This window comes from Mastigoproctus giganteus, chromosome 3 (genome assembly GCF_048544385.1).
Source record: "Mastigoproctus giganteus isolate SK-2022 chromosome 3, ASM4854438v1, whole genome shotgun sequence".
Lineage (NCBI taxonomy): Eukaryota > Metazoa > Arthropoda > Arachnida > Uropygi > Thelyphonidae > Mastigoproctus > Mastigoproctus giganteus.
This window is the reverse complement of record NC_143577.1, coordinates 236,903,681-236,928,228: the sequence shown is the minus strand read 5'-3', so window position 1 is coordinate 236,928,228 and position 24,548 is coordinate 236,903,681. Positions and strand designations below refer to the sequence as shown.

Genomic DNA, 24,548 nt, shown 5'->3' with positions numbered 1-24,548 from the left:
GAAATGGCTGCAGAAAATAGTGGCCAGAAGGATCAACAGTTAGGCACTTACCCCAAATTCATTCGAGCCAGGTGGCCACTAATCAGACCTGCTCCACAATAACCCCTTTGCTCTCATATAGAATAATATCTGCTTTCCTGTTTGGGACCATACACAGTAGATCTTAGTATAACTTTAATAATTTCATTAAAAAATGTATGACCCTTTCTGCTGTTGAAACTATAAGAAGAATGACCTGAAAAGCAGGCTGTGGTATATTGCCAATGTTTATTATTCATTTATTTATATTTCATTTATTTATATAAATTTTCATCCCAACTGCCTCAAAATTGCTTGAGGTTCTGGGGAGGTTCTGATTTAGAATCACAACAACACAACAAAAATGTTGTAAACTAGTAATGATATCTACTGCATAAATTTATGTACCACTGCCATGTTGAGTTCAATATTGAATATTATAAATATCTCAAATTTTAATCTTTTGTGCAAATTTAATAATTGAAATCAAATAATAATTTTTAAATTGATATTTTGCATTTCAGGAGAAAGATATGCTGTAGTATTCCCACCAGCTTGTTTAGAGAAGGGAAAGAATTATAAAGTACGCATTGAGTTTAAACACTATGATCGTGAAGTGGAAACACCATCAGCTTCTGTATTAGTTGATTCTGTAAGTAGTAATCTCTTCCTTCCTGTAATAGTCAACATTTGTCTTGGCCACCCATTGGTGGCCCAGACCACCAAATTTAAACATAGCCAGGGGCCCATTTTATCCTTAATCCGCCCCTGCTTACCTCCTTTGGCCTCCCTTAATATAATTGTATAGATTCCATCCACTCCAGGCACTGTTTTTTTTTTTTTTTATGTTTAGCTTTAACAATTTCTCTTCCACTTTCCTTTCAGTTATTGCAAAATCATTTAGTTCTCTATTAGAGTTTGATAAACTTCTGGCATCCCCATCCCTAAAGAATTCTTCCTATATTGAATAGGTAATGCAAAATACCTATTCATTTTGTTAGAAACCTGACCAGGGTCATCGACAGTTAACCCATTGATGTTAATTGGCACAATGTGATTTAACCCCTTCCTTTTACTGTTAATATTAGTATGCAAGTCTTTGCTGCTGTTCTTTGCCAGAGACCTCTCATAATCTGCCTTATCTTGCCCAACATCCTTTATGACTTGATTTCAGAGTAATTTATACATAGGTCTCCGTAGCCGAGTGGGCAGGAGCGGGAGTGCAGTAGCACACGCTCTTTGAGTAGACCGGGGTTCAAGCCCCTGACTGCTGAATGCGGTCGATCTGCCAACCCGCACTGGACCAGCGTGGCAGATTATGGTCCATTTCCCTCAACATGAATTGTTGAGGAGGCTTCCATCCTGCAGTGGGTTGATAATGGCTGCACTTTACTTTTTTTTTTTTTTTTACCATAGGCTTTTGTATCACTGATAATTTGAATGTATAAATTATCATGGGAGATGAAATAATGACGTAATTTGACATACTGTTCCCCTTTATGTGCATATTCCTCTTCAGTTGGTTGAAGATTGTGTAATAAATGTTTTAAATAATAAGGGATTAATTAATAGAGCAGAGTTGTTTCTAGAAGAAATTGAACTTACCCTAGAGATTTCTTTTAAATAATACTGTTTTTTGGTATGATAGTTTATATAAACAGACACAGGGGATGGCTGTGGATTTTCCAGATAATGCCACCATTCCAAATATAACAGTGGAGGAATTAGAATTAAATATACAGTGGAACCTTGATTATTATCCATGCTAATGATGGGAAGTGGAATATCATTTAATCAAAAAATACAATTTATTCACAGGAAATACATAATTGATATGTATAGTTCTGTATGCATGCTTATTTACAAGAGAAATTTATCTGTGTGTGTAACTTAATTTTACATTTTTTTAAACAAGAACAGATGATAGCTAACTTCAACTGATAATAAAGAAATAGCCTGATGTTAGCTTTTGTTTTTTGTATACAGCATATTGTTTCTAATATTTTGTAAATATAAAATGGCACATTTATATTTAGTCAACGTTGTTATAATAGAGATCATTACATATATTAACTAATTTACTATATACAGTAAATTAGTTAATGTATGCAGTGCATTAATTCAGTTGTATTATCAAATAGCAATAATTCATGATTTAAAAAAAAAAAAAAAAAACTTGCAATAAAACTAAGAAAATTTAATTTCTGCACATCTGCCACATTTTCCATTCATTCCTCCAATCGATACATGACAACAAACAATGTATGGTGCTTCATCTACATTAAACAAGTGGACCCAATTTCGGCGAAGTCCGGACGGTCTGTGACAGCCAAATCCTCTGCTTGCACCCTCACGATGGTGGGACTGTTAGTAATCCTGGGTATAACCTCCATGCACAAGTACATGGTGGGGGACCACCCAGGTGTGAACCAACGTAAGCATGGGTCGAGGTGTGGCGCCCACATCACATGAAGGAATGCCGCCCCTCTAGGTTACCAGGCAGTACTAGGTGGTAGATGACTCTCATCAACCGGTGAAATACCACCACTTTGCTTATTGGAGGCTTGAAGTGGTGGAACCCATGTTTAGTCTCTAGAGCTAAGTTCCAGTCAACCCTTCCCTATCTCTTCCATCATGCAGTATCATTGATGACTTTTGAGGTTATGATGAACGTCATGGCGAGATCCAATATTCCTTACATTTCGAGGGTACAGCTCTAAAACGGTGTTCGCAGGCTGGCCGTAAGTTAGTACACCGGACCGAACCTATTGGTAACTCTCTAGGAGGCTTCCGGATCAGCTAGTGTATAATCTTGCTACCTCTACTCTGCCAGATAGTGACTGGAGGGAGTCCGAGTAGTGTGTATGCGGGGAGCATTGTCGAGGCCACGTTATATCAAGGATCTTGGTATATTCTTACCACTTGTACGCCATAACCAAAAATTTCATTACTTCATACAGCATGTCCCACCCACTTTTTCTTACTATTGAATACACTATGAATTGTCAAACTAATAGAGCAAGCTTATCTGCAAAAAGATCTAAACCTCCCAAACACTTCCTAATTCATTTCACAAATATATGTGGTCTCAATTCTAATCTCAACGTTGTCCATTTCCACTTGCAGTCTGCCAAACCCCATGTACTTTTTCTGACAGAATCTCAGTTATTGGTTGATTCAACTACTGCTCATCTCAGATGCCCAAATTATTCGCTGTATGATTCCTTTCGCCTCAAAGGTGGTACTTGTGCATATGTCCATTTTGATATTCCCTGTCAGAGACTTGGCAATTTGGAATCTCCTCTCATTGATCTTCTCTGGCTTAAAATCTCTCTACCTCATTGTGTCACATTCATCTGTTGTCTCTACTGTTCTCCCAACTCCACTAATCACTTGGAGCTCTTTGACTTCCTCTCTTTGCAACTTGACTTTCTCCAGTCCAACTTTCCTAACGGTGAGGTAATTTTCCTTGGTGATTTTAATGTTCACAACTCCAGCTGGCTTCCGTTTTCTAGTCACACCGACCCAGCAGGTCGAGATGCTGAGGCTTTTGCAATTACTAATGACCTAGCACAGATTGTTCATTTACCTACAAGAATACCGGACAATCCTAATCATACAGCCAATACGCTTGATCTTTTTCTCACAAACAACCCTTCTAAATACACGGTCAAAGTGAGAGGTCCTTTAGGCACGTCAGATCACAACTTGTTGATTGTCTCTTTTCCGTTGGAACCTTTATCTCATGGCTATTCCCAACCTCATGTTGTTTGGCATTACAAGAATGCAAAATGGGACGACCTGCAAGACTTCTTTCTTCTTTTCCTTGGTTGGATTACTGTTTCAAAACTTCTGATGTCAACGTTTGCTCAGATCGTGTCAGTGAAATTATTCTTGCAGGAATGGAATCCTTTATCCCACACTCCACTTTAAAATCTCGTCCTTTATCTAAACCTTGGTTTTCCAATAAATGTGCTAAGACTGTTCAAGAGAAGAATGTTGCATATCATAATTTGCTTCTTTCTAATTCTTCAGTTTCATTTTCTGCCTACACCAAAGCTCGCAACAATTGTAAAGCAGTTATTAATCAGTCCAAACTAGAGTTTGAACAGGCTAAGAGTAGAAAACTTGCTTCTTGCCCTAATGGTAGCCGAGCATTCTGGTCTCTTGCCAAAGCTATTGGTCCCAACTTTTGCCCATCTCTGTTCCCACCTCTGTCCAAACCAGATGGTTCTGTTGTCACTTCAGCCAAGGATAAAGCTGACCTGCTAGCATCCCATTTTTCTTCCAACTCATGTATTAATGATCTTGGTAAAACACCTCCCACCATTCCCAACACGCTCCATTCAATGCTTGCTGTGGTCTTCCGTCAAAAGGATATCAGAAGGATTTTGATGAATCTTGATGCTAAGAAAGCTCCAGGTCCTGATGGTATTTCTCCCTTTGTTCTCAAAACCTGTGCTCCTGAACTTACTCCTATTCTTTGCTGCCACCTTTTTTTCACTTTCTTATTCCAAATGTGTTTTTCCTTCTGCTTGGAAATTTGCTCATATCGAGCCAGTTCCTAAAAAGGGTGACAAATCCATCCCATCCAATTATCGTCCCATTGCAATTACCTCTACTCTTTCTAAAGTAATGGAGAAATCAATTAACCATCAACTCTTAAACTACCTAGAAACCTTCTGTCTGATCAACGATCGCCAGTATGGATTCCGTTAGTGTCGATCCACTGGTGATATTCCGGCTTATGTTACCCATTTATTGACTAATTCAATGGAAAGCTTCGGTGAAACACAAGTAGTTGCTCTTGACATCCTTTTGATCGTGTTTGGCATAAAGGTCTTCTAAACAAGCTTCCATCTTATGGTTTGCCAACTGTTTTTAGTAATTGGTTATCCAGTTTTCTCTCTGATCGCTCACTGAGGGTGATGGTAGATGGCTCTCTATCTTCTAACTTCTCCACTAATGCCCCAAGGTTCAGTTCTTTCCCCTACTCTTTTCCTCTTGTATATTAATGACCATTGACTGGAAATCCTATCCATAGTTTTGCCGATGATAGCACATTGCATTCCACTTTCCATTTTGAGAAACCTTGTCCTGCTCAATCAGCTTCAACTTCTCGAAAATCTGATACCAATTCCTTAAATGCCGATCTTCAGGTAATTCTCCAGTGGGGCAAAGACAATTTAGTTGATTTCAAACCTTCTAAAACTGAGTCTTGTCTTATATCTCACAAAAAGGATTCTTCTGCTCCTATGCTTATCTTTAGTGACACTCCGATTTCTAGGCAAAATGATATATCTCTTTTGGGGATTACCCTGACTTCTAATCTCTCTTGGCACAAGCACATTACAAATATTGCTTCCTCTGCATCTAAAAAATTTGGTTTTCTCTTTCGCTCTTGACATTACTTTTCTTCCAAACAGCTGCTCACTCTGTATAAATCGCAAATCCGCCCTGCCATGGAATATTGTTCCCACATCTCGGGTGGTGCCCCCAAAACCTCTCTCAGGCTTCTTGATTCCATTCAGAAGAGGGCAGTTAGATTAATTAATGATTCATCTCTAACAGAGTCTCTCCACTCGCTGTCTCATAGACGTACTATTTCTGCTGCATGTCTATTCTACAGATACTTCCATGGGCACTGTTCTTCTGAATTGGCTTCTATAATTCCCGCTCTCTCTTTCAAAACAGTCCGAACACGTGCCGCTACCAGCCAACATCCATTTACTATCCAACTTCAAACCCACAGAACCAACTTTTCATCTTCCTCATTTATTCATTCAACTGCCGTTTTCTGGAACAACCTTCCTTCATACATATTTCCTGAAAATTACAATCTACAGAAGTTCAAGTCCAATGTCAACAAATATCTTCTTTTGTCTTCTCAACCTCCAAATCAAGCACGGTACTAAGTACTATAGGTTCTAATACCTCTCTTGTTTGGGGTTCACATAAAAAAAAAAAATGGATAGACAATGTTGATATATATGAAAAAAAAAGAAAAAAATAATAGTTTTCTAGATTTTTATTGGCACTGTTTTAATGAAATTTGGGATGGGTTGACAAATCTTTCTAAAAGAGCCAAATATAGAATTTCATGAAAATCCATCAATCAGAAGTCATGTTATTACATGGAGATGGATGTCCAAAAAAATAATGATTGTTAGATTTCTATTTTAATAATTAAATTTGGAATAGCTTGACAAATTGTTCTAATATAGTTATTTTTGAACAAATTGTTCTAATATAGTTATTTTAGAACAATTTGTTCTGTGGGTTTTTTTAAGATAATAAAGCATTGAAAACTACATTTGTTTAATTTATTTCTGATTATGTAAATATATACATAAAGAATCAAACGTTTTGTGGTATTTTCTTGCCACTTCTCCAGTGACAGATATCTTCACAATATCACCATTAGAAAAGATCACTTAGGTCACAGAAACTTAAGTTCTTATGACCTAAGTGATCTTTTGGTTATGAGTCACGAGAACTAGAACTTAAGGGGCCCACATCTGGTGAGTATGGGCTTGGCACATCCAGGGTCTTGAGCTGGATATCACCATTTTTCTCTTTCCTAGTGATTCCCTTCTATTTCTGATTTTCTCTCTCTCTCTCTCTCTCTCTCAGGTTAATTCTGAAAATTTTTTTTTTTTTTTAGCTGGGGCAGCATAAGCCTCAGACTTCCTTGCACTGTATGGCTAATGATGATAATAATAATAATAAGTTCTCATGACTTGTAACCAAATCAATTGCCTTGAATCAGTTAATCTAGATGGAATGGCCGTTTATAAGTGTAGAAAGTTCTACCTATGAGGAGGCAATCAATAAGTATTTACCCTCACCTTGAGATATTTTAATTAGGGGTTTGAAACTTGGCTGTCAATTTCGTCCTTCATATAGCTAACTTCTAGAGTTACACATTTTTCCCATCTGTGGATAAGCTCTTTCAGGCCTCTTAAATTAGAACTCCTCACTTTGAGCAGAAAACTGGGCTTCCACTTCATTAATTACCTCCTCATAATTTTGAAATCTGCAGCCCCTTAATGGTTTCTTCATTTTAGGAAAGAGAAAGAAATCCACAGGTGAGAGGTCAGGATCTATGGCTGAAATGGGTCTTCCTTCTCTTGGATCATCATGCACATCTCTTTTCTCATGCCTGAACTATCTTTTTCCAATTTTTCCATCTCATTGATGGGTAGTCCTCCCCATATACAGCTTTCATCTCCTCATGGATTTGTTTTGCTTCTTTGCCTAGCAAATGAAGAAATTTTATAATGGATCAAACCCCAAACTTTTCCAGGATATCACCTCTTGCTGTAGTTGTGGTTCTAGTTCAGTAACCAATGGATCTAAAACACACACACACATACACAATCAAATCTCCAACTCAAATATTTCTAGGTGAGGATCAATATTTATTGACCATTCCTCATAGATATAAGTTGTATACCTTTCTATACCATTTTTATTAATTGAAATTAAATAACAGAGGAAATATATTAGCACACTTTATTTAGATATTGTTTTTGCAGAATAAGCATGTTCAATGTAAGTTAGCCTAAAGTGTTGTAGATCTACTACTCAAAGTGGAAGTTGATAGCCTAAATAAATTTAAGGCAGAGCTGGACAGGTATTTAGAATGAACAGAGGGGTGAATTGAGAGCATTTTTTTTTTTTTTTTTGGCTGATGCTGCATAAGCTTGCTTTCTTGCATTGCATACCTCTACTATGCCAATGCTAAAGTGTGTTCCATGGACTGGTGCCGGTCTGCGAACTGTTTATTATCAGTCTGCAATGAATTGGAAATTGGTCATGGATGTTATCAGTCCGCGAGATTTGTATTTTACAAAAGTACTGGTCCATGACGGATTGGAAATAAACTGGTCCTTCACCACAGCTAGTTTGAGAAGCATTGTTGTAGACAACAAATTACGTTATTGTCTTTTAGTTAATTACAGTGAAAACAAAGAAATGTAAATAAGCTACAACTTACCTCTTTGTTTCTGAGGCACTTGTTTAATTGTTAAGCTGTCTGATATTTTGATGTACAAAAACCACTTAACTAAAGTTACTTTGTACTGCTTGTCAACCATTGTTGCATTTGAAAAATAATAAAATGAATACCCAATACTAGAGAAAGTTCTGAACATATGATATGGCTAAACACATAGTTTCTACGATGTCCATAATATAATTATGGGGAAGACATTTACTAAATACGATTTGTAGGACAAGAAGTTTAATTTTATGGAATTTTTTAAACTATTTCTACTTCAGTGTTGTCTTCATCTGGGCATTTGTTGTTTTATTTTATTATTTTTTCATTTTTCAATGCTGCATTTGTTTCTTCCTGGATTATTTCTTGTTCTTTTTTCAGTTGATGTTTAGCTTAAATTCATTTCCCTAATTTCTGTGTGTTTATCTGTTTCATTCAGCCTATCGTCAGTAAAATTGAGAATTTTTTCCATAGAACCTTTTCAGGTGTTAGTATCTTAGACTCCTCCTGCATGATGCCAATGTAAGTGACACCAGGTAGGGTTTTACACATGGTCAGCTTATAGGCTAATCACCTATTTTATATATAATATTTCAGGTGCAAGGAAATGGTTAAGCATGATTTTTGATTCTACTCAGTGTTGAACTGTATGTACAGCAAAAAATTCTCTTTGTGATCAGCATTGCTGTCAAGCAATGCTGTGATCACAAATACTAATCTTTTGGTTCATGATGTTGGACCACTGTACATCCTGGGAAATTGTTCAGCTGATGAAGTTGATTGCAGTAAACTTTATTGTCCATTAAGAGCAGACATTTTATCAAAAAAAAAAAAAAATTATTGCAGGAGCATGCAAGGACTGTAGGACTCTCCACCAAGGCAAAGTGCCAATCGCCCATGCACTGTATATTTTGCTTAGAAAGGAAAATTGGGTTATTAATGCAAGTTTTTTTTTTTTTTTAATGTTGGTGAAATTTGAGTCAGACAAAATCTATTGCCCAGTGTGCTGTGCAGTTGGAATCTAGTAATTTAAACATTTTAGTGTTTTTGTATTTAGTCATTTTTAACTCACCAGTTTACTTATTTATGAAGATGATATAATAAATTCCATAATTTTATACAATTCATTGAAAGATGACTCTCCCTCCAACCCCAGATTATTTTTATTTTTTATTTTTTTGGCATTAGTTGAATGAATGAATGATGGTTATGAAAAGTGAATATTAGTGGAAAAGTGCAGGAGCTGATTTTACATTATGGATAATCTTTATTTTAACAGATTGCATTGATACCTCGAATCGATAGTATACCCTTTTTCCAAGGTTCAGTAGTAAATGAATACAGAAGACAAGAATTTGAACGTTTCCGTTGTGGTCAAGCATTTTATTCTGTTGTCCGTCCAGTTCCTCCAGATGTATGCAAGAAATACTTATACAGTATAGGGTTCTATGTATATGGGCAAGCTCATGGTAAGTGATTGCCAGTTTTATCAGTTATTTTTATGTAAATTTTCCACTCTTTTAAATGAATTTGACTTATATGCATAAAGTATAACTAAATTTTTGCAGCCATAGGAAATCATAAAGCAATATTGAAACCACTGTGGTATCATAATTATTTTGCCATTCGTTGGGTAAGCTGTGGGTTAAAATCCTATAACAACTGGGGGGTGGGGGGACTTCTAAGAGGCATGAGGTATTCTGAGCTTTTCTTTCAGCAAGTATATTCTCTTGCTTAGACACCACACATGAGGGAACATAAATTTAAATTGGGGAAGGACGGTTGCAGGTTAGATATGTGGAAATTGCTTTCATCTAACACAGTTCTTCCATCATGGTTGTCAGATGAACTAATGAGACATGTGGCAGAGAAGAAAAATGCATGGGATACATACAAATTAATGGGTGACATGGAAGCCTATGATAGATATAAGTTGGTCTGTAACCAAGTCACAAAGGAGATTAGGCAGGCAAAGGCAGACTATGAAAAATCCTTGGCAAAGGATGCAAAGAAAAACAGAAAAGAGTTCTTTACATACTTGAACTCGAAAAGGAAAGGGATGAATCAGATTGGTCCACTGGATATTGATGGTTCAACAGTTGAGGATCCTGCTCAGGTGGCTAACAATCTAAACGAATATTTTGCATCTACATTCACGCATGAGGAGTTATTCAGGAAGGAGAATGATGTAGGTAAAGTAAACATTGTCAGTGAGCTGGATGATTTTGTAATAACTGAGAGGAAAGTGGAGGAGAGATTGTTGAGGATAAACATAAAAAAGGCACCTGGGGTGGATGGGATCTATCCAGTTATATTAAAGGAGGCAGCAAAGGAAGTATGCAAACCCCTAGCCATAATTATGAGAGCTTCTTTGGACTCAGGGGAGGTACCCATAGACTGGAGATGTGCAAATGTAACCCCAATTCACAAAGGAGGATCAAAGGCTGACACAAGTAATTATAGACCTGTTAGTTTAACTTCTGTTCCAGGTAAATTAATGGAGGCACTGGTTAAAGAAGCACTGCAGGATCATCTAGTAAAGAATTCAGTTATAGCTCAGACGCAGCATGGTTTTGTTAAGGGCAGGTCTTGCCTGACCAATTTGATTGGATACTATGATGTAGTCACAAAAGAACTGGATGCAGGGAATAACTTTGATATTATATATTTGGATCTTAGAAAGGCTTTTGATACTGTTGCACATGGAAGACTGCTGCACAAATTGGAGCAGTGTGGCATTGGAGGCAAATTGCTGCTATGGATAAGGGGATGGTTGAGTGGCAGAAGACAGAGAGTGGTAATCAATGGACACTGCTCAACGTGGACTAATGTTATTAGTGGAGTTCCTCAAGGTTCAGTGTTGGGTCCGTTGTTGTTTTCGGTGTTTATGAATGATATTGATGATGGGATATCAAGTTTAATGTCCAAGTTTGCAGACGATACAAAGGTTGGCAGGGTCGTTAAGGACAATACTGACGCTATGCTGCTGCAACAGGATCTGGAAAGGTTGAACAGATGGGCTGAGAGGTGGCAAATGAGGTTTAACATCGACAAATGTGAAGTACTGCATATGGGAAACAGTAACCCCAGAGCAACGTATCAACTCTGCGGTACAACACTGACAGTGGTGGAGAATGAAAAGGACCTGGGGGTAATTGTGCAGGCAGATATGAAGTTCTCTGAGCAGTGCAGACGAGCTGCAAGAGTAGCTCATGGTGTCTTGTCAATGATATACAGGAATTTTTCTAGCAGGGATAAGGAGGTGATTATTCCCTTGTATAAGGCAATGGTAAGGCCACATCTTGAGTACTGTATACAGGTCTGGAGGCCTCATTTCAAGAAGGATGTAGAGCTGCTTGAACGGGTACAGAGAAGGGCAACAAGATTAGTAAATGGAACAAAGGGTTGCTCTTACGAAGAAAGGCTTAAGTTTTGCAAATTACAGAGTCTGGAGACTAGGCACCGGCGAGGTGATCTGATAGAGGTGTATAAGGCTTTGAATGGTTTGAGCATGCTCAATGCCAATGGGATTCTTCATCTTTCTCAGAATAATCACCTCAGAGGGCATAAATTCAAATTGAGGAAGGACGGATGTCGGATAGATGTGCGGAAATTTGCCTTTGGCCAGCGGGTGGTTGGTTGGTGGAACCGACTTCCATCACTTGTTGTTGAAGTTGATAGCCTAAACAAATTTAAAGCTCAACTGGACAGGTATTTCGAATGAACGGAGGGGTGAAATGGGAGCGGTTTTTTTTTTTTGGCTGATGCTGAATAAGCTTGCTTTCTTGCATCATATGCCTCTGCTAATGCTAATGCTAATGTAGTATAATTGACGTCTTTTGAGGTTATGATGGGCATCGTGCCGAGGTACAATCTTCCTTACATTTCAAGTGCACAGCTCTAAAAAGATGTTTGCAGGCTTGGCTGTAGATGGCCCACCAGACCAAACTTATTTTTATCTCTTTAGCAGGCTTCTGGGTCAGTTAGCGTATAATCTTGCTTCCTCTGCTCGGCCAGATAGTGACTGGAAGGAGTCTGAGTAGTGTGTATGTGAGGGGTATTGTCGAGGCCACATTATGTCAAGGAGCTGAATATATTCTTGCCATGTGTGTACCATATCCAAAAATTTCATTACTTCATTCATGGGTCCTCCCCACCACTTCTTACTACCAAATGCATCATGAATAGTCAAACTAATAAAACAAACTGATCTGCAAAAACATCAAAAAAAAAAAAAAAAAAAGTATTGACTGCAGTTAATACTTTCTAAGCTGTTCCTCATAAAGACAGCAATTAGGACACCTCACCAATGTATTTACTCTGAAAGTTCTCTATTTTTTGTGACCTCCAGACCTGCATATAAAATATTCGTAGTGTGCTATTGCTGTTGTTCATATAAAGGAATAATGATATTCTTTTATTTACTTGAAAAGGTCTTATAAATCTCTGAGAGGATATTGTGTCTTTCCTAGCCGCCTGCTTACACTTCATAGTAAACTTCATATTTGATTGTATTGTAACCTCCAACTCTTTTTGTCCTGAACTGCCTTTAACTCCTCCATTTGTAGTGTGTGGGTTACTCTTTAGTTTTTATTCCTTGGATGCATGACCTTATACACTGCATGAATATTAATATCCAAACGCCTGCACATCTACAAATAATCTTTATTTATAGGGAAACTAATTATGTATGGTGAAACATTTAGCTTTCATGATAGCCTCTAGTTTCTGTGGAACACTCTCCACGAGTTTTTTTTTTTTTTTTTTTTTGTAAATATTGTTTGATATTTTCTGCCATTCATCCTTCAAAGAGGCATCCATTTTTTCTGTTTTTTGGCCAGTCTCTCCTCACACACACACACACCTAATGATCCAATTCAACCCAGAACTTCTGTATAGGATTGATATTAGGGCTTTGGGCTGGCCAATCCACCTTTTCAGTTCTCATATCCACAAACCACTCCCTCACAGTGGGAGCAGTATGACATAGAATAGAGCATTGTCCTGCTGGTACAGGTATGGACCTTCCTTGATGTGATGCCATGGTATAGGTGATGCATTGTTATCCAGGATGTCTAGATAGAACTTAACATTCGTGGTTTTGTCCAAAGCAGTCAATGGTCCCAGGCCAAACCATGAAAAACAGCCCCAGACCACTGCCTCTGCTAAATGTCATTGTTGGGATGATATAGTCCAGCAGGTAGCTTTCTCTCCCCCAACACCCAGGCACCACTGTTAGACATTGTCAACAGTGTACCATGGCTTGTCATTTCAAAGTACAACTTTCCATTGATCTGTGGTATAAGCTTTACAGCAAGCTAGATGGCATCTGGCATTAGTCAAGGTGATTAGTGGCCTGTGGGTAGCAGCATGACTGTGGTAACTCACATGCAGCATTCTGTGCACTGTACTGGTGAGAACTGAGGGGGGCAATTCTCCAACGCATCACAGCCTAAAAAAATGTGCAACTTGTGAAATGTTTGCCGAACTCTCTGGAACGGAACATGATATTGCCATGGGGGATGTCTTTGTGTGTGCGCGATGTAAGGAGTGTAAGGAAATCAGGCGACAACTCAGCGTTGTTATGGGCCTATATGAGAGTGTGAAGGACAGGGTGGATGCCCTCGAAAGATCTAAATTGAGGGGCCCATCAGGCTCTCAGCTGCCCAACTCAACGCCAGAGCTCACTCCTGGGCATCAGGCAACACAGCGGCAATCTCCAAAGCAGAATGCGCTGGTCCCAAAGGAACTAGTTATTGTTGGTGACTCTATTGTCAGGGAGACGGGGAATATATTTTGTAAAAAGGATAGGTGGAACAGGACCAGGGTATGTCTGCCAGGGGCAAAGGTTGATGACGTTGTAGAGCGGATATCATCTTTCAAGGGCACAAAAGGTGATATAGTTGTACACGTTGGCACTAATGATATTAAGAGTAGGAGACCGGCGGAATTACTCAACAAGTACAGGTCACTGTTGAAAAAAAGCAGTGAATTAGGGTTGAACTTGAAAGTGTCTGCAATTCTGCCCAGACACGATAGGAGGGAGTATATGATGAGAGCCTTGTCTATCAATTCGGCCCTGGAAAGATTGTGCAAGGCTCAAGGGGTAGAATTTTTTTCAGCCTGGACTGTACTTGTTAACAGGAGAGATTGCTTCTACAGGGATGGGATACACTTAAATAGAAAGGGTGCAAGAATATTTGCTGATGCTATCGAGGCAGTGTTAGGTGGGTCGGAAAACTGCTAGTTTGGGGGGATACAAAGACTAATAGTTTAACAGTAACCACAGGCAGAGGTGAAGGTGATTCTTGCACAACTTCTATTAGAATAAGAAGCGACCTGGAGCGAGGGGTGTTGGGGGTTTCAGGGACGGATGGCAGTCATCATGGAATAGTTGGGTATATGGGATGTGTTAGGGTAACACGGAATAGGCATAGGAGCATGTATGCTTGCATGTATACCAATGCTAGAAGTATAGTAAATAAACTTGATGAATTTGAAGTGTTGGTCAAGACATCAAAGGCGGATATTGTTGGGATAGCAGAGACGTGGTGTCACACAGATATAAGGAATGCTGAACTGGAATTTGGAGAGTACAATGTGTACAGAAAGGATAGACAGGACAGAAAGGGAGGGGGTGTTATGCTGTTAATTAAGAAAAACATAAAATCAAAGGAAGTGCACCCAGTTAATATAGATGAACAGTGCTCTGTTGAGTCAGTTTGGTGTGAGATAAGCACTGCGAAAGGAAAAATAAGAGTAGGAGTGTGTTATAGGCCTAATGACTTGAATGAGTACAATGAACAATTGTACAGAGAAATAGAGTGGGCCAGTAAATCAGAATGTCTTATAATGGGGGATTTTAACTTCCCAGATATTGACTGGAACTTGTGGGTTGGTCACTCACACACTAGTCAGACTTTTGTGGAATTATTGGATGATTGTTTTCTGCAGCAGCATGTTCGAGAGGCAACCAGAGAAAGTAACACTCTTGATCTGGTTATCAGCAGTGATCATTCGTGTATTAAGAATTTGCAGATAAAGGAACCACTAGGTGGCAGTGATCACAGTGTGCTGAAGTGGGATTTATTCAAAGAGGTAACTACCGTCAGGGGTAAAGGAAAGGGATTTTGCTTCCGTAAAGGGAAGTACAGTGGTCTCAGATTGTTTTTAAATTCTGTACAGTGGGATCAACTGACGATGTTACAAACAGTAAATTCTAAGTGGGAAGCATTCAAAGAATTAATCGTGGAAGCAACTAGACTTTATATACCGATTAAGAAATATCGTTCAAGGTTTAGGCCTAAATGGTTATCAAATGAACTAATGAGACTCGTGACAGAGAAGAAAAATGCATGGGATGCATATAAATTATCAGGTGACGCAGAAGCCTTTGGCAGATATAAGCTAGTCTGTAATCAGGTCACAAAGGAGGTTCGGCAGGCGAAGGCGGATTACGAGAAATCTTTGGCAAAAGATGATAAGAAAAACAGCAAGGATTTCTTTACTTATATAAACTCTAAAAGGAAGGGGATGAATATGATTGGTCCACTTGACATCGATGGTTCGACTGTTGATGATCCTGCTCAGATAGCAAACAAACTGAATGAGTATTTTGCATCTACATTCACACGTGAGGAATTATTACAATTTGAAAATGGAAGAAGGTTATCAAATTGTAGCAGTGTGCTTAATGATTTTGTAATAACTGAGAGCAAAGTGGAGGAGAAATTGTTGAAGTTAAACATAAGAAAGGCACCTGGGGTTGATGGGATCTATCCAGTTATTTTAAAGGAGGCGGCAAAGCAACTAAGCAAACCCTTAGCCATAATTATGAGAGCATCCTTGGACTCAGGAGAGGTTCCCACGGACTGGAGATGTGCAAATGTGTCCCCAATTCACAAAGGTGGATCGAAGGGTGACACGAGTAATTACAGACCAGTTAGTTTAACTTCTGTTCCGGGTAAAATAATGGAGTCGCTGGTTAAAGATGCATTGCAGGATCATCTAGACAAGACTGCAGCAATAATTCAAACACAGCATGGGTTTGTTAAGGGAAAGTCTTGTCTGACAAATTTGATTGGTTATTATGATGTGGTCACAAAGGAACTGGATGCAAAAAATAATTTTGATATCATATACTTGGATTTCAGGAAAGCTTTTGACACTGTTGCGCATGGAAGACTACTGTACAAATTGGAGCAGAATGATATTAAGGGTAAGTTGCTACAATGGATAAAAGGATGGTTAAGTGGGAGAAGACAGAGGGTGGTAATCAATGGGTGCTGCTCTTCGTGGACTAATGTTATTAGTGGAGTCCCACAGGGTTCGGTGTTGGGTCCACTGTTGTTTTGTGTATTTATCAATGATATTGATGAAGGTATATCAGGCTTAATGTCGAAGTTTGCAGATGACACAAAGGTTGGCAGGGTTGTTAATGACAGTAATGGCAGTGTGCTACTGCAACAGGATCTAGATAATTTGGGCAGATGGGCTAAGAAGTGGCAACTGAAGTTCAACCTTGACAAATGCAAAGTACTGCATATGGGTAGAAGTAACCCCAGAGAAACGTACCAACTGTGTGGTACTACACTTAAGGTGGTAGAAAATGAAAAAGACCTGGGAGTAATTGTGCAGTCAGATATGAAGTTTTCTGAGCAGTGCAGACAGGCTGCTAGGGCGGGTCATGGGGTTTTGTCAGTGATATATAGGAATTTTGCTAGCAGGGAAAAGGAGGTGATTGTCCCTCTGTATAAGGCAATGGTCAGGCCACGCCTTGAGTACTGCGTACCTTGAGTACTGCGTACAGGTCTGGAGGCCTCATTTTAGGAAGGATGTAGATTTGCTTGAGCGTGTACAGAGAAGAGCAACACGATTGGTGAGGGGAATGAAGGGATTCTCTTACCAAGAGAGGCTTAAGTTCTGCAAATTGCAGTGGCTGGAGACTAGGCACCTGCGCGGTGATCTGATTGAGGTCTATAAGGCCTTGAATGGGTTGAGCACGCTGAATTCTGATGGGATCCTTCCACTTGTTCAGATTACCATCCTACGGGGACATAAGTTCAAATTAAGAAAGGACAGATGTAGAATAGATGTGCGGAAATTTGCCTTTAGCCAGCGGGTGGTTAATTGCTGGAACAAACTTCCATCTGTCGTTGTAGAAGTTGATAGGTTAAATAAATTTAAGGAGGAACTGGACAGGCATTTGGAGGGAATGGTGTGATTTTTTTTTTTTTTTTTTTTTGGCTGATGCTGCATAAGCTCCTACACTTGCTTTCTTGCATCATGTGCCACTACTACTACTACTACTACTACATGATTTCCATGTTTGGAACGACTTCTTGCAGGGTCCTCCTGTTGTGGTCTATCAGCTCTGCAGGTTTTCTGGGTCATTTTGTGTTGGTTCCAGCACCAGTTTACTTCTATCTGTGGGTAATCCTCAAATGGAAGTGAAATAGGAATCTACCTAGGAATCTTCAGTGCCATTGAAATGTCATGTATGTGCCATTTGCTTTTGTGGCACTCTGTTATCATTCTGCAGTGATAGTCTGTTAATTCCATCAATTGTGGCATCTTTCATTCATAATCACTGTATCACTGTATTCCATGTAGGGAATGATTCCTTGCAGGGCTCTCCTGTCATTTTCTATCAGCTCTGGAGGTTTTTCTGGGTAATTTTTTTTTAATTTCAGCACCAGTTCACTTCCATTTGCAGATTTACATAACCAGTCATTGACCTAGGAATCTTCGGTGCCATTGAAATGTCATATATACACCGATTGCTTAGATGGCACCCTATTATCATTCTGGTGAAAGTATTAATTCCATCAGTTGTGTCATCTTGCATTCATAATCATAATACAACCACTCCCTGATTAACATAAGGGTTGCATTCCGTGGAACTCTACTTAAGTTGGAATTTCCCCTCGTGCTTGTGCAGCACTTGCAACTGATTGAATTGAACAATTGATTGAATCAAAAAAGAAATGTTCAATGAACATGTGAATAGAATTATTTATTGTATTTATTCAATTTTTTATCTCATGCACAGGAAACATTATAAAATTGTGCAATTTAAAAAATTTCGAAATTATAAAATTACAAAAAAAAGAGAGGAGACAGGAATAACATCCATAAGTTTTATCTCTTAAGCATCATTGCCAGAATCGATGTCTTCAGCTGATAAGTTTGCCGCTGCGGAGGTTGAGGGCTGTGGAGATTTAGAAGGAGTCCCACTGCTCAACATGAAAGAACATATTAATGGATGACTGGACAGTGGCTTTTTTCTTTTCATCATAGATTTCTTTGTAACAAGCAAGCATATCATTCACTCCTCTATTAACTTTTAAGAATCATTTGCTGTCAGGATTCAACTTCTCAAACCTCACCATTGCCAATGCAATTTCACAAAATGCCATTGCCATCTCTTGGGTGATGAAGCGTCTTGGCTCCTCATTTGGTTAATCTTCAGCTTTGTCAGCATTTTCTTCTTTCACTATCGCTGCCTGCAAATCAATAAGTTCTTCATTAGATAATTCCTTCTCTTCTTCCTCTATTAATTCCTCCATGTCTTTGGCAACAACCTCCAACTGAAGTAGCTCTACAACCTTTACAATCTTATTTCATCTTTTTCAAACCCTTTGAAGCCTTTTACATGCTGTTGGCATATTTTCTTCCATTCGCCATTTAAACAACTTTTACTAATTTCCACCTAGGCCTTATTAATGTTTAAGATGGCGTGGTAAATATTGTAAGATTTCCAAAAGTCTCTTAATGCAAAATTTTTCTCACCGTCTACTGCAAAAAATGTCTGAACAAATGTTGTGCATAAATAGTGTGCTTTTAAATTCGAAATAACACCCTGATCCATTGGTTGGATGAGTGAAGTCGTGTTTGGCGGTAGAAATATGACTCTCACGTTCGAATTGAAATCATCTAGATGCATAGGATATCCAGGAGCATTATCTAATAAAAGCAAAACTTTGAATGGAACATCGTTGTCTTTACAATATTTTTCAACCTCAGGAATGAAGCAGCATTTAAACCAATCCTCAAAGAGAGATATTGTTATCCGTGCTCTCTGGTTCGATCGGAAATGCATGAGTAGGGGGGGCTTTATTGATGCCCTTAAATGCATGAGGATTTCCAGAATGATACACAAGCAGTTGTATTAATCTATAATCTCCCACTGCATTAGCTCCAAGCAAGAGCGTGGCCCTATCTTTTGAAGCCTTGAAACATGCCATTGTCTTTTCCTCTTTCGCAATGTATGTTCGATCCGGCAATTTTTTCCAATACAGAGCAGTCTCATCAACGTTAAAAATTTGCTGCATTGAATAGCCGCCTTCATTAATAATTTTTTCCAACACATCACAAAATTTATGTAAAGTTGAGTATTACGTAAGTTAGGGAGTTCCTGTACTATCTCCTCGAAGGCCTACAGGCACATTTATAGTTGTGTCTGTCACCTGATGCTTGAATAGGATGTGACTATCAATGGGGGGTTTCCAGATATTAATGGTGGGGGGAGTATAGTTGTCAAATATAGAATTTAGAGGGTACACTTAAAAAATTAAAAAGCATCTCATTTGCTATTTTTCCAATCATATTTGTAACTGGTCCAAATCTTTTTTGATGATGTGGCTTGATTCTGGCTTCATTGCTTCAAAAGTATGTATGTATGTATGTATGTATATTCAGTAAAACTTGATTAAAGAAACATAAAAAATAACAGGGACTTGTCACAATTAAAAACAACTTCACATAAATTGTACCATTTTTAATGCCATAGAATTCAGGCGCCTCCGTAGCCAGGTGGGAAGGAGCAGCAGTGCATAGCACATGCTTCTTGATTAGACCGGGGTTCGAGCCCGTCACCACCAAATATGGAGGATGCGGAAAGGTCAGGGAATGACCACCGCATATCCCGGAGCAATATGGCCTTAGTTGCTAATGCTCCTAAAAACCAAAACAACAACAACAACAACAACAAACAGCCATAGAATTCATAGAGTCAAAAGTTTGTAATTACTCATGTCACGTTTTGATCTCCCTTTATGATTTGGGGTACATTCGCACATTTCCAGTCATGGAAACTTCCCCTGAATCCAAGGATGTCAAACTTCCCCTGTCATAATTATGGCTAAAGGCTTGCTTACCTCCTTTGTGCGTCCCTTAATATAAATGGATAGATCCCATCCACCTCAGGCACCTTTTTCACATTGAGCTTCAACAGTTCCTCTTCCCTTTTCTTCTCAGTTATCACAGAATCATTTAGCTTCCCATTAGAGTTTGATAAACTTCTGACATCCCCTCCCTTAAAGAATTCCTCATGACTGAATGTAGATGCAAAATACCTATTCAATTTGACAAGAACCTGAGCAGGGTCATCAAAAGTTTACCCATTGATATTGAGTGGCCCAGTGTTGATTCAGTCCCATCCTTCTACTGTTAATATAAGCACAGAAGTCTTTGCTGCTTTTCTTTGCATTTGTCAGAGACAAAGAATGCAAAGGAAGGGGTGAATCATATTGGTCCACTAGATAAGGATGGGTTAACTCTTGGTAAACCTGCTCAGGTTGTTGATGAACTGAATAGGTGTTTTTCATATAAAATCACTCATAAGGAATTCTTTAGGGATAGTAATAGTATCTGCCATATAGTGCAAGGAAGCCACAGGGTTTTGCTGCACTAGCAAAATGCATGCACCCCCCCCACCCCACCAAGTAGATAAGAAAGTACAAATTATATGTTCCTCTCCTCACACACATTCATTCAACTACTTGTGAAGGCAACTTGTTCCAGAAGTCAATGACTCACTGGCTAAAAGAAAATTTCCTACAATCAAGTCGAAACCTGTTCCTCTGTAATTTGAATTCATTGCTCCTTATAAACCTCAATTAGGTCACATCTGTGCTGCCTAGTTGCCGAGCTCTTTATCTCACATAATCAGAATCTTTCCTTGTACGGTTGACCTTTTTGCTGATCTCACCATGCAAGTTCCCCGTCTTTGGACTTCAAGAAGCTCAATGTCTTTTTTCAGATGTAGTCTTACAATTACCTTATACAGTGGGATTATGACCTCCTTATTGCTACAGGATAAAGTTTGATAACTTGTCAATACTTTCCTTGTTGCCTGTATTATAACTCCCAGGTCCTTCTCTTCCTCTGCTGTTTTTCATTCAACCCCACCAAGTGATTTATTTGGCAAATAATTTATTTACCTTGCATTTTGCAGCATTAAAACAGTACTGCCACTTTAATGACCACTCTTGAAGTTTGTTCAAGTCATCCTGAAGGAGCACTGTTTGCTACTGATCATTAACAGTGCTCCCAGTTTTTATGTCATCGGCAAATTTTGACGTCATTCTTTCTATTCCTTCGTCGTTGTCCTTTATAAAAATCAGAAACAGCAACAATCCAAGAACCAATCCTTGGGCATCCCACTCCTGACATTACACCGATCTGAAGAATATCCATTAAGCACAACTGCCTTCTGTCCTGCAGCTCCCCAGCAAACCCATCTTAGAAGCTTTCCAGTAATCCCATCATGTTCCTGCTTATACAGTAACCTCTCATTCGAGACTGAGTCAAATGCTTTGCAAAAATCCAAATAAACTATGTTGAAATAGGGTACTAACTAGTTAAACAATTTTCCCTTAACAGAATTATTTTGTGTGTTCTTCAGAATGCCATATCTATCTAAATGTTCCTGAATTGCACTCTTAATCATTGCCTCGAAGATTTTCCTTACCACTGAATTCAGACTAACTGGTCTGACTTCACTCCTAGAACTGCCTTTATGTGTTGGTAATATGTTGGCACTTTTTCAATCCAAAGGAATTTCTCCCAAGTCTAAAGATGCCTCATAATTAACCCCAATTTTTCAGTACATTGTGGTCTTCCTCAAAATTTCTGGGTATATACCATTAACTCTGGAAGCTTTACTTGCTTTTATGCTCAAAAGTTTTTCTAATACACAGTTATCTGTAATTTTGAAATCACTACTTTCATATGGCTCAGCCTCTTCTCAGCACAAAGGGTCTTTCATCATTAAAGACAGATGCACAGTACCTATTCAATCATCTGAACATCAGCTGGCTTATCTAAGACTTCCTCACACCCAGTGCACAGGGTCTAATTTGATTCATTTTCTTTTTCATTGAATTCACATATGTGAAAATTCCTTGTCCCCATTCTTTACTCTCTTAGCCAGTGCTTTCTCATATGCAGCCTTGGCCTCCATAGCCTTATTTGTGCTACTGTTGTAGATCAACTTGTACTTGCAAGCTTCATTACTTTTCGTCACTTTGTAACTCCCATGCTATCTTTTTCTGCTCTGTGTGTCCAACCAGGTTCCACATTCATCCATTTTTGCTTTTCTCTCCTACAGTATTTTCTTAATGGTATGTATGCATTCATGGCTTTTGTGATTTTTGCTTTAAAGGTATTCCATATTTCAAATGTATTCACCCTCACTCTGCAGTTTATCCAATTAGTAGATACCATATAGTGTCTACCTTTAACTACTGCAACATCTTTTTTCATCTCCCAACTGATGTTTGCGTGATCACTACCTGACAGTGGTTCCTACTTTAAGCCCTGTGATGTCATCTGATTAGCATTAGCATTAGTAGAGGCATTTGATGCAAGAAAGCAAGCTTATGCAGCATCAGCCAAAAAAAAAAAAAAAAAAAGTAACATAAATAAATAAAAATAACCACTTCCACTTCACCCCTCTGTTCATTCAAAATACCTGTCCAGCTGAGCCTTAAACTTATTTAGGCTATCAACTTCCACGACAAGGGATGGAAGTCTGTTCCACCTACCAACCACCCGCTGGCTAAAGGCAAATTTCCGCACATCTGTCCTACATCTGTCTTTCCTCAATTTGAATTTATGCCCTCTCAGGTGATTATTCTGAGCAAGAGGAAGAATCCCATCAGCATTGAGCATGCTCAAACCATTCAACGCTTTATACACCTCTATCAGATCACCTCGCTGGTGCCTAGTTTCCAGACACTGTAATTCGCAAAACTTAAGCCTTTCTTTGTAAGAGCACCCCTTTGTCCCATTCACCAATCTAGTTGCCCTTCTCTGTACTCGTTCCAGCAGCTCTACATCCTTCTTGAAATGAGGCCTCCAGGCCTGTATACAGTACTCTAGGTGTGGCCTGACCATTGCCTTATACAAGGGAATAATCACCTCCTTATCCCTGCTAGAAAAATTCCTATATATCATTGACAATACACCATGAGCTACTCTTGCAGCCCGTCTGCACTGCTCAGAGAACTTCATATCTGCCTGCACAACCACCCCCAAGTCCCTTTCACTCTCTACCACTGTCAGTGTAGTACCACACAGTTGATACGTTGCTCTGGGGTTGCTGTTTCCCATATGTAGTACTTTACATTTGTCAATGTTAAACTTCATTTGCCACCTCGAAGCCCATCTGCTCAACCTTTCCAAATCCTGTTGCAGCAGCATAGTGTCAGTAGTGTCCTTGACAACCCTGCCAACCTTCGTATCGTCTGCAAACTTGGACATTAAGTCTGATATACCATCATCAATATCATTTATAAATACAGAAAACAATAAAGGACCCAACACTGAACCCTGAGGGACTCCACTAATAACATTAGTCCACGATGAGCAGTGTCCATTGATTACCACTCTCTGTCTTCTCCCCCTCAACCACCCCTTTATCCATAGCAGCAATTTGCCTCCAATGCCACACTGCTCCAATTTGTGCAGCAGTCTTCCATGTGCAACAGTATCAAAAGCCTTTCTAAGATCCAAGTATATAATATCAAAGTTATTCCCTGCATCCAGTTCTTTTGTGACTGCATCATAGTATCCAATCAAATTGGTCAGGCAAGACTTACCCTTAACAAAACCATGCTGTGTCCTAGCTATAACGGAAGTCTTGTCTAGATGATCCTGCAGTGCTTCTTTAACCAGTGCCTCCATTAATTTTCCGGGAACAGAAGTTAAACTCACAGGTCTATAATTACTTGTGTCAGCCTTTGATCTCCCTTTGTGAATTGGGGTCACATTTGCACATCTCCAGTCCATGGGTACCTCCCCTGAGTCCAAGGAAGCTCTCATAATTATGGCTAAGGGTTTGCTTACTTCCTTTGCTGCCTCCTTTAATATAACTGGATAGATCCCATCCACCCCAGGTGCCTTTCTTGTGTTTATCTTCAACAATTTCTCCTCCACTTTGCTCTCAGTTATTACAAGATTCTCTAGCTTACTGCTAGAGTTGAATACACCTCTGGCATTCCCCTCGCTGAATAACTCCTCATGTGTGAATGTCGATGCAAAATATTCATTTAGTTTGTTAGCTACCTGAGCAGGGTCATCAACAGTTGACCCATCGATCTCAAGTGGACCAATCTGATTCATCCCCATCCTTCTAGAGTTTACATAAGTAAAGAACTCTTTGCTGTTTCTCTTCGCATCCCTTGCCAAGGATCTCTCGTAATCTGCCTTCGCCTGCCTAACCTCCTTTGTAACTTGGTTACAG

The 24,548-nt window shown here is 39.0% G+C and overlaps 1 protein-coding gene and 1 long non-coding RNA gene across 8 annotated transcripts in view; one reads left to right on the top strand and one right to left on the bottom strand.

The window, feature by feature from the left end:
* The window catches only part of LanB1 (laminin subunit beta-1), a 503,856-nt gene that overhangs the window by 263,246 nt on the left and 216,062 nt on the right, over positions 1-24,548 (top strand). For all 7 annotated transcript variants that reach the window (XM_090369708.1, XM_090369709.1, XM_090369712.1 and 4 more), the window contains 2 exons: positions 543-670; positions 9,300-9,489. In XM_090369708.1, the coding sequence (XP_090225834.1) occupies positions 543-670; positions 9,300-9,489 (318 nt within the window). The remainder of the gene's footprint in view (positions 1-542; positions 671-9,299; positions 9,490-24,548) is intronic.
* LOC150088911 (uncharacterized) overlaps positions 1-24,548 on the bottom strand; it is a 230,943-nt gene that overhangs the window by 148,854 nt on the left and 57,541 nt on the right. The window lies entirely within an intron of this gene.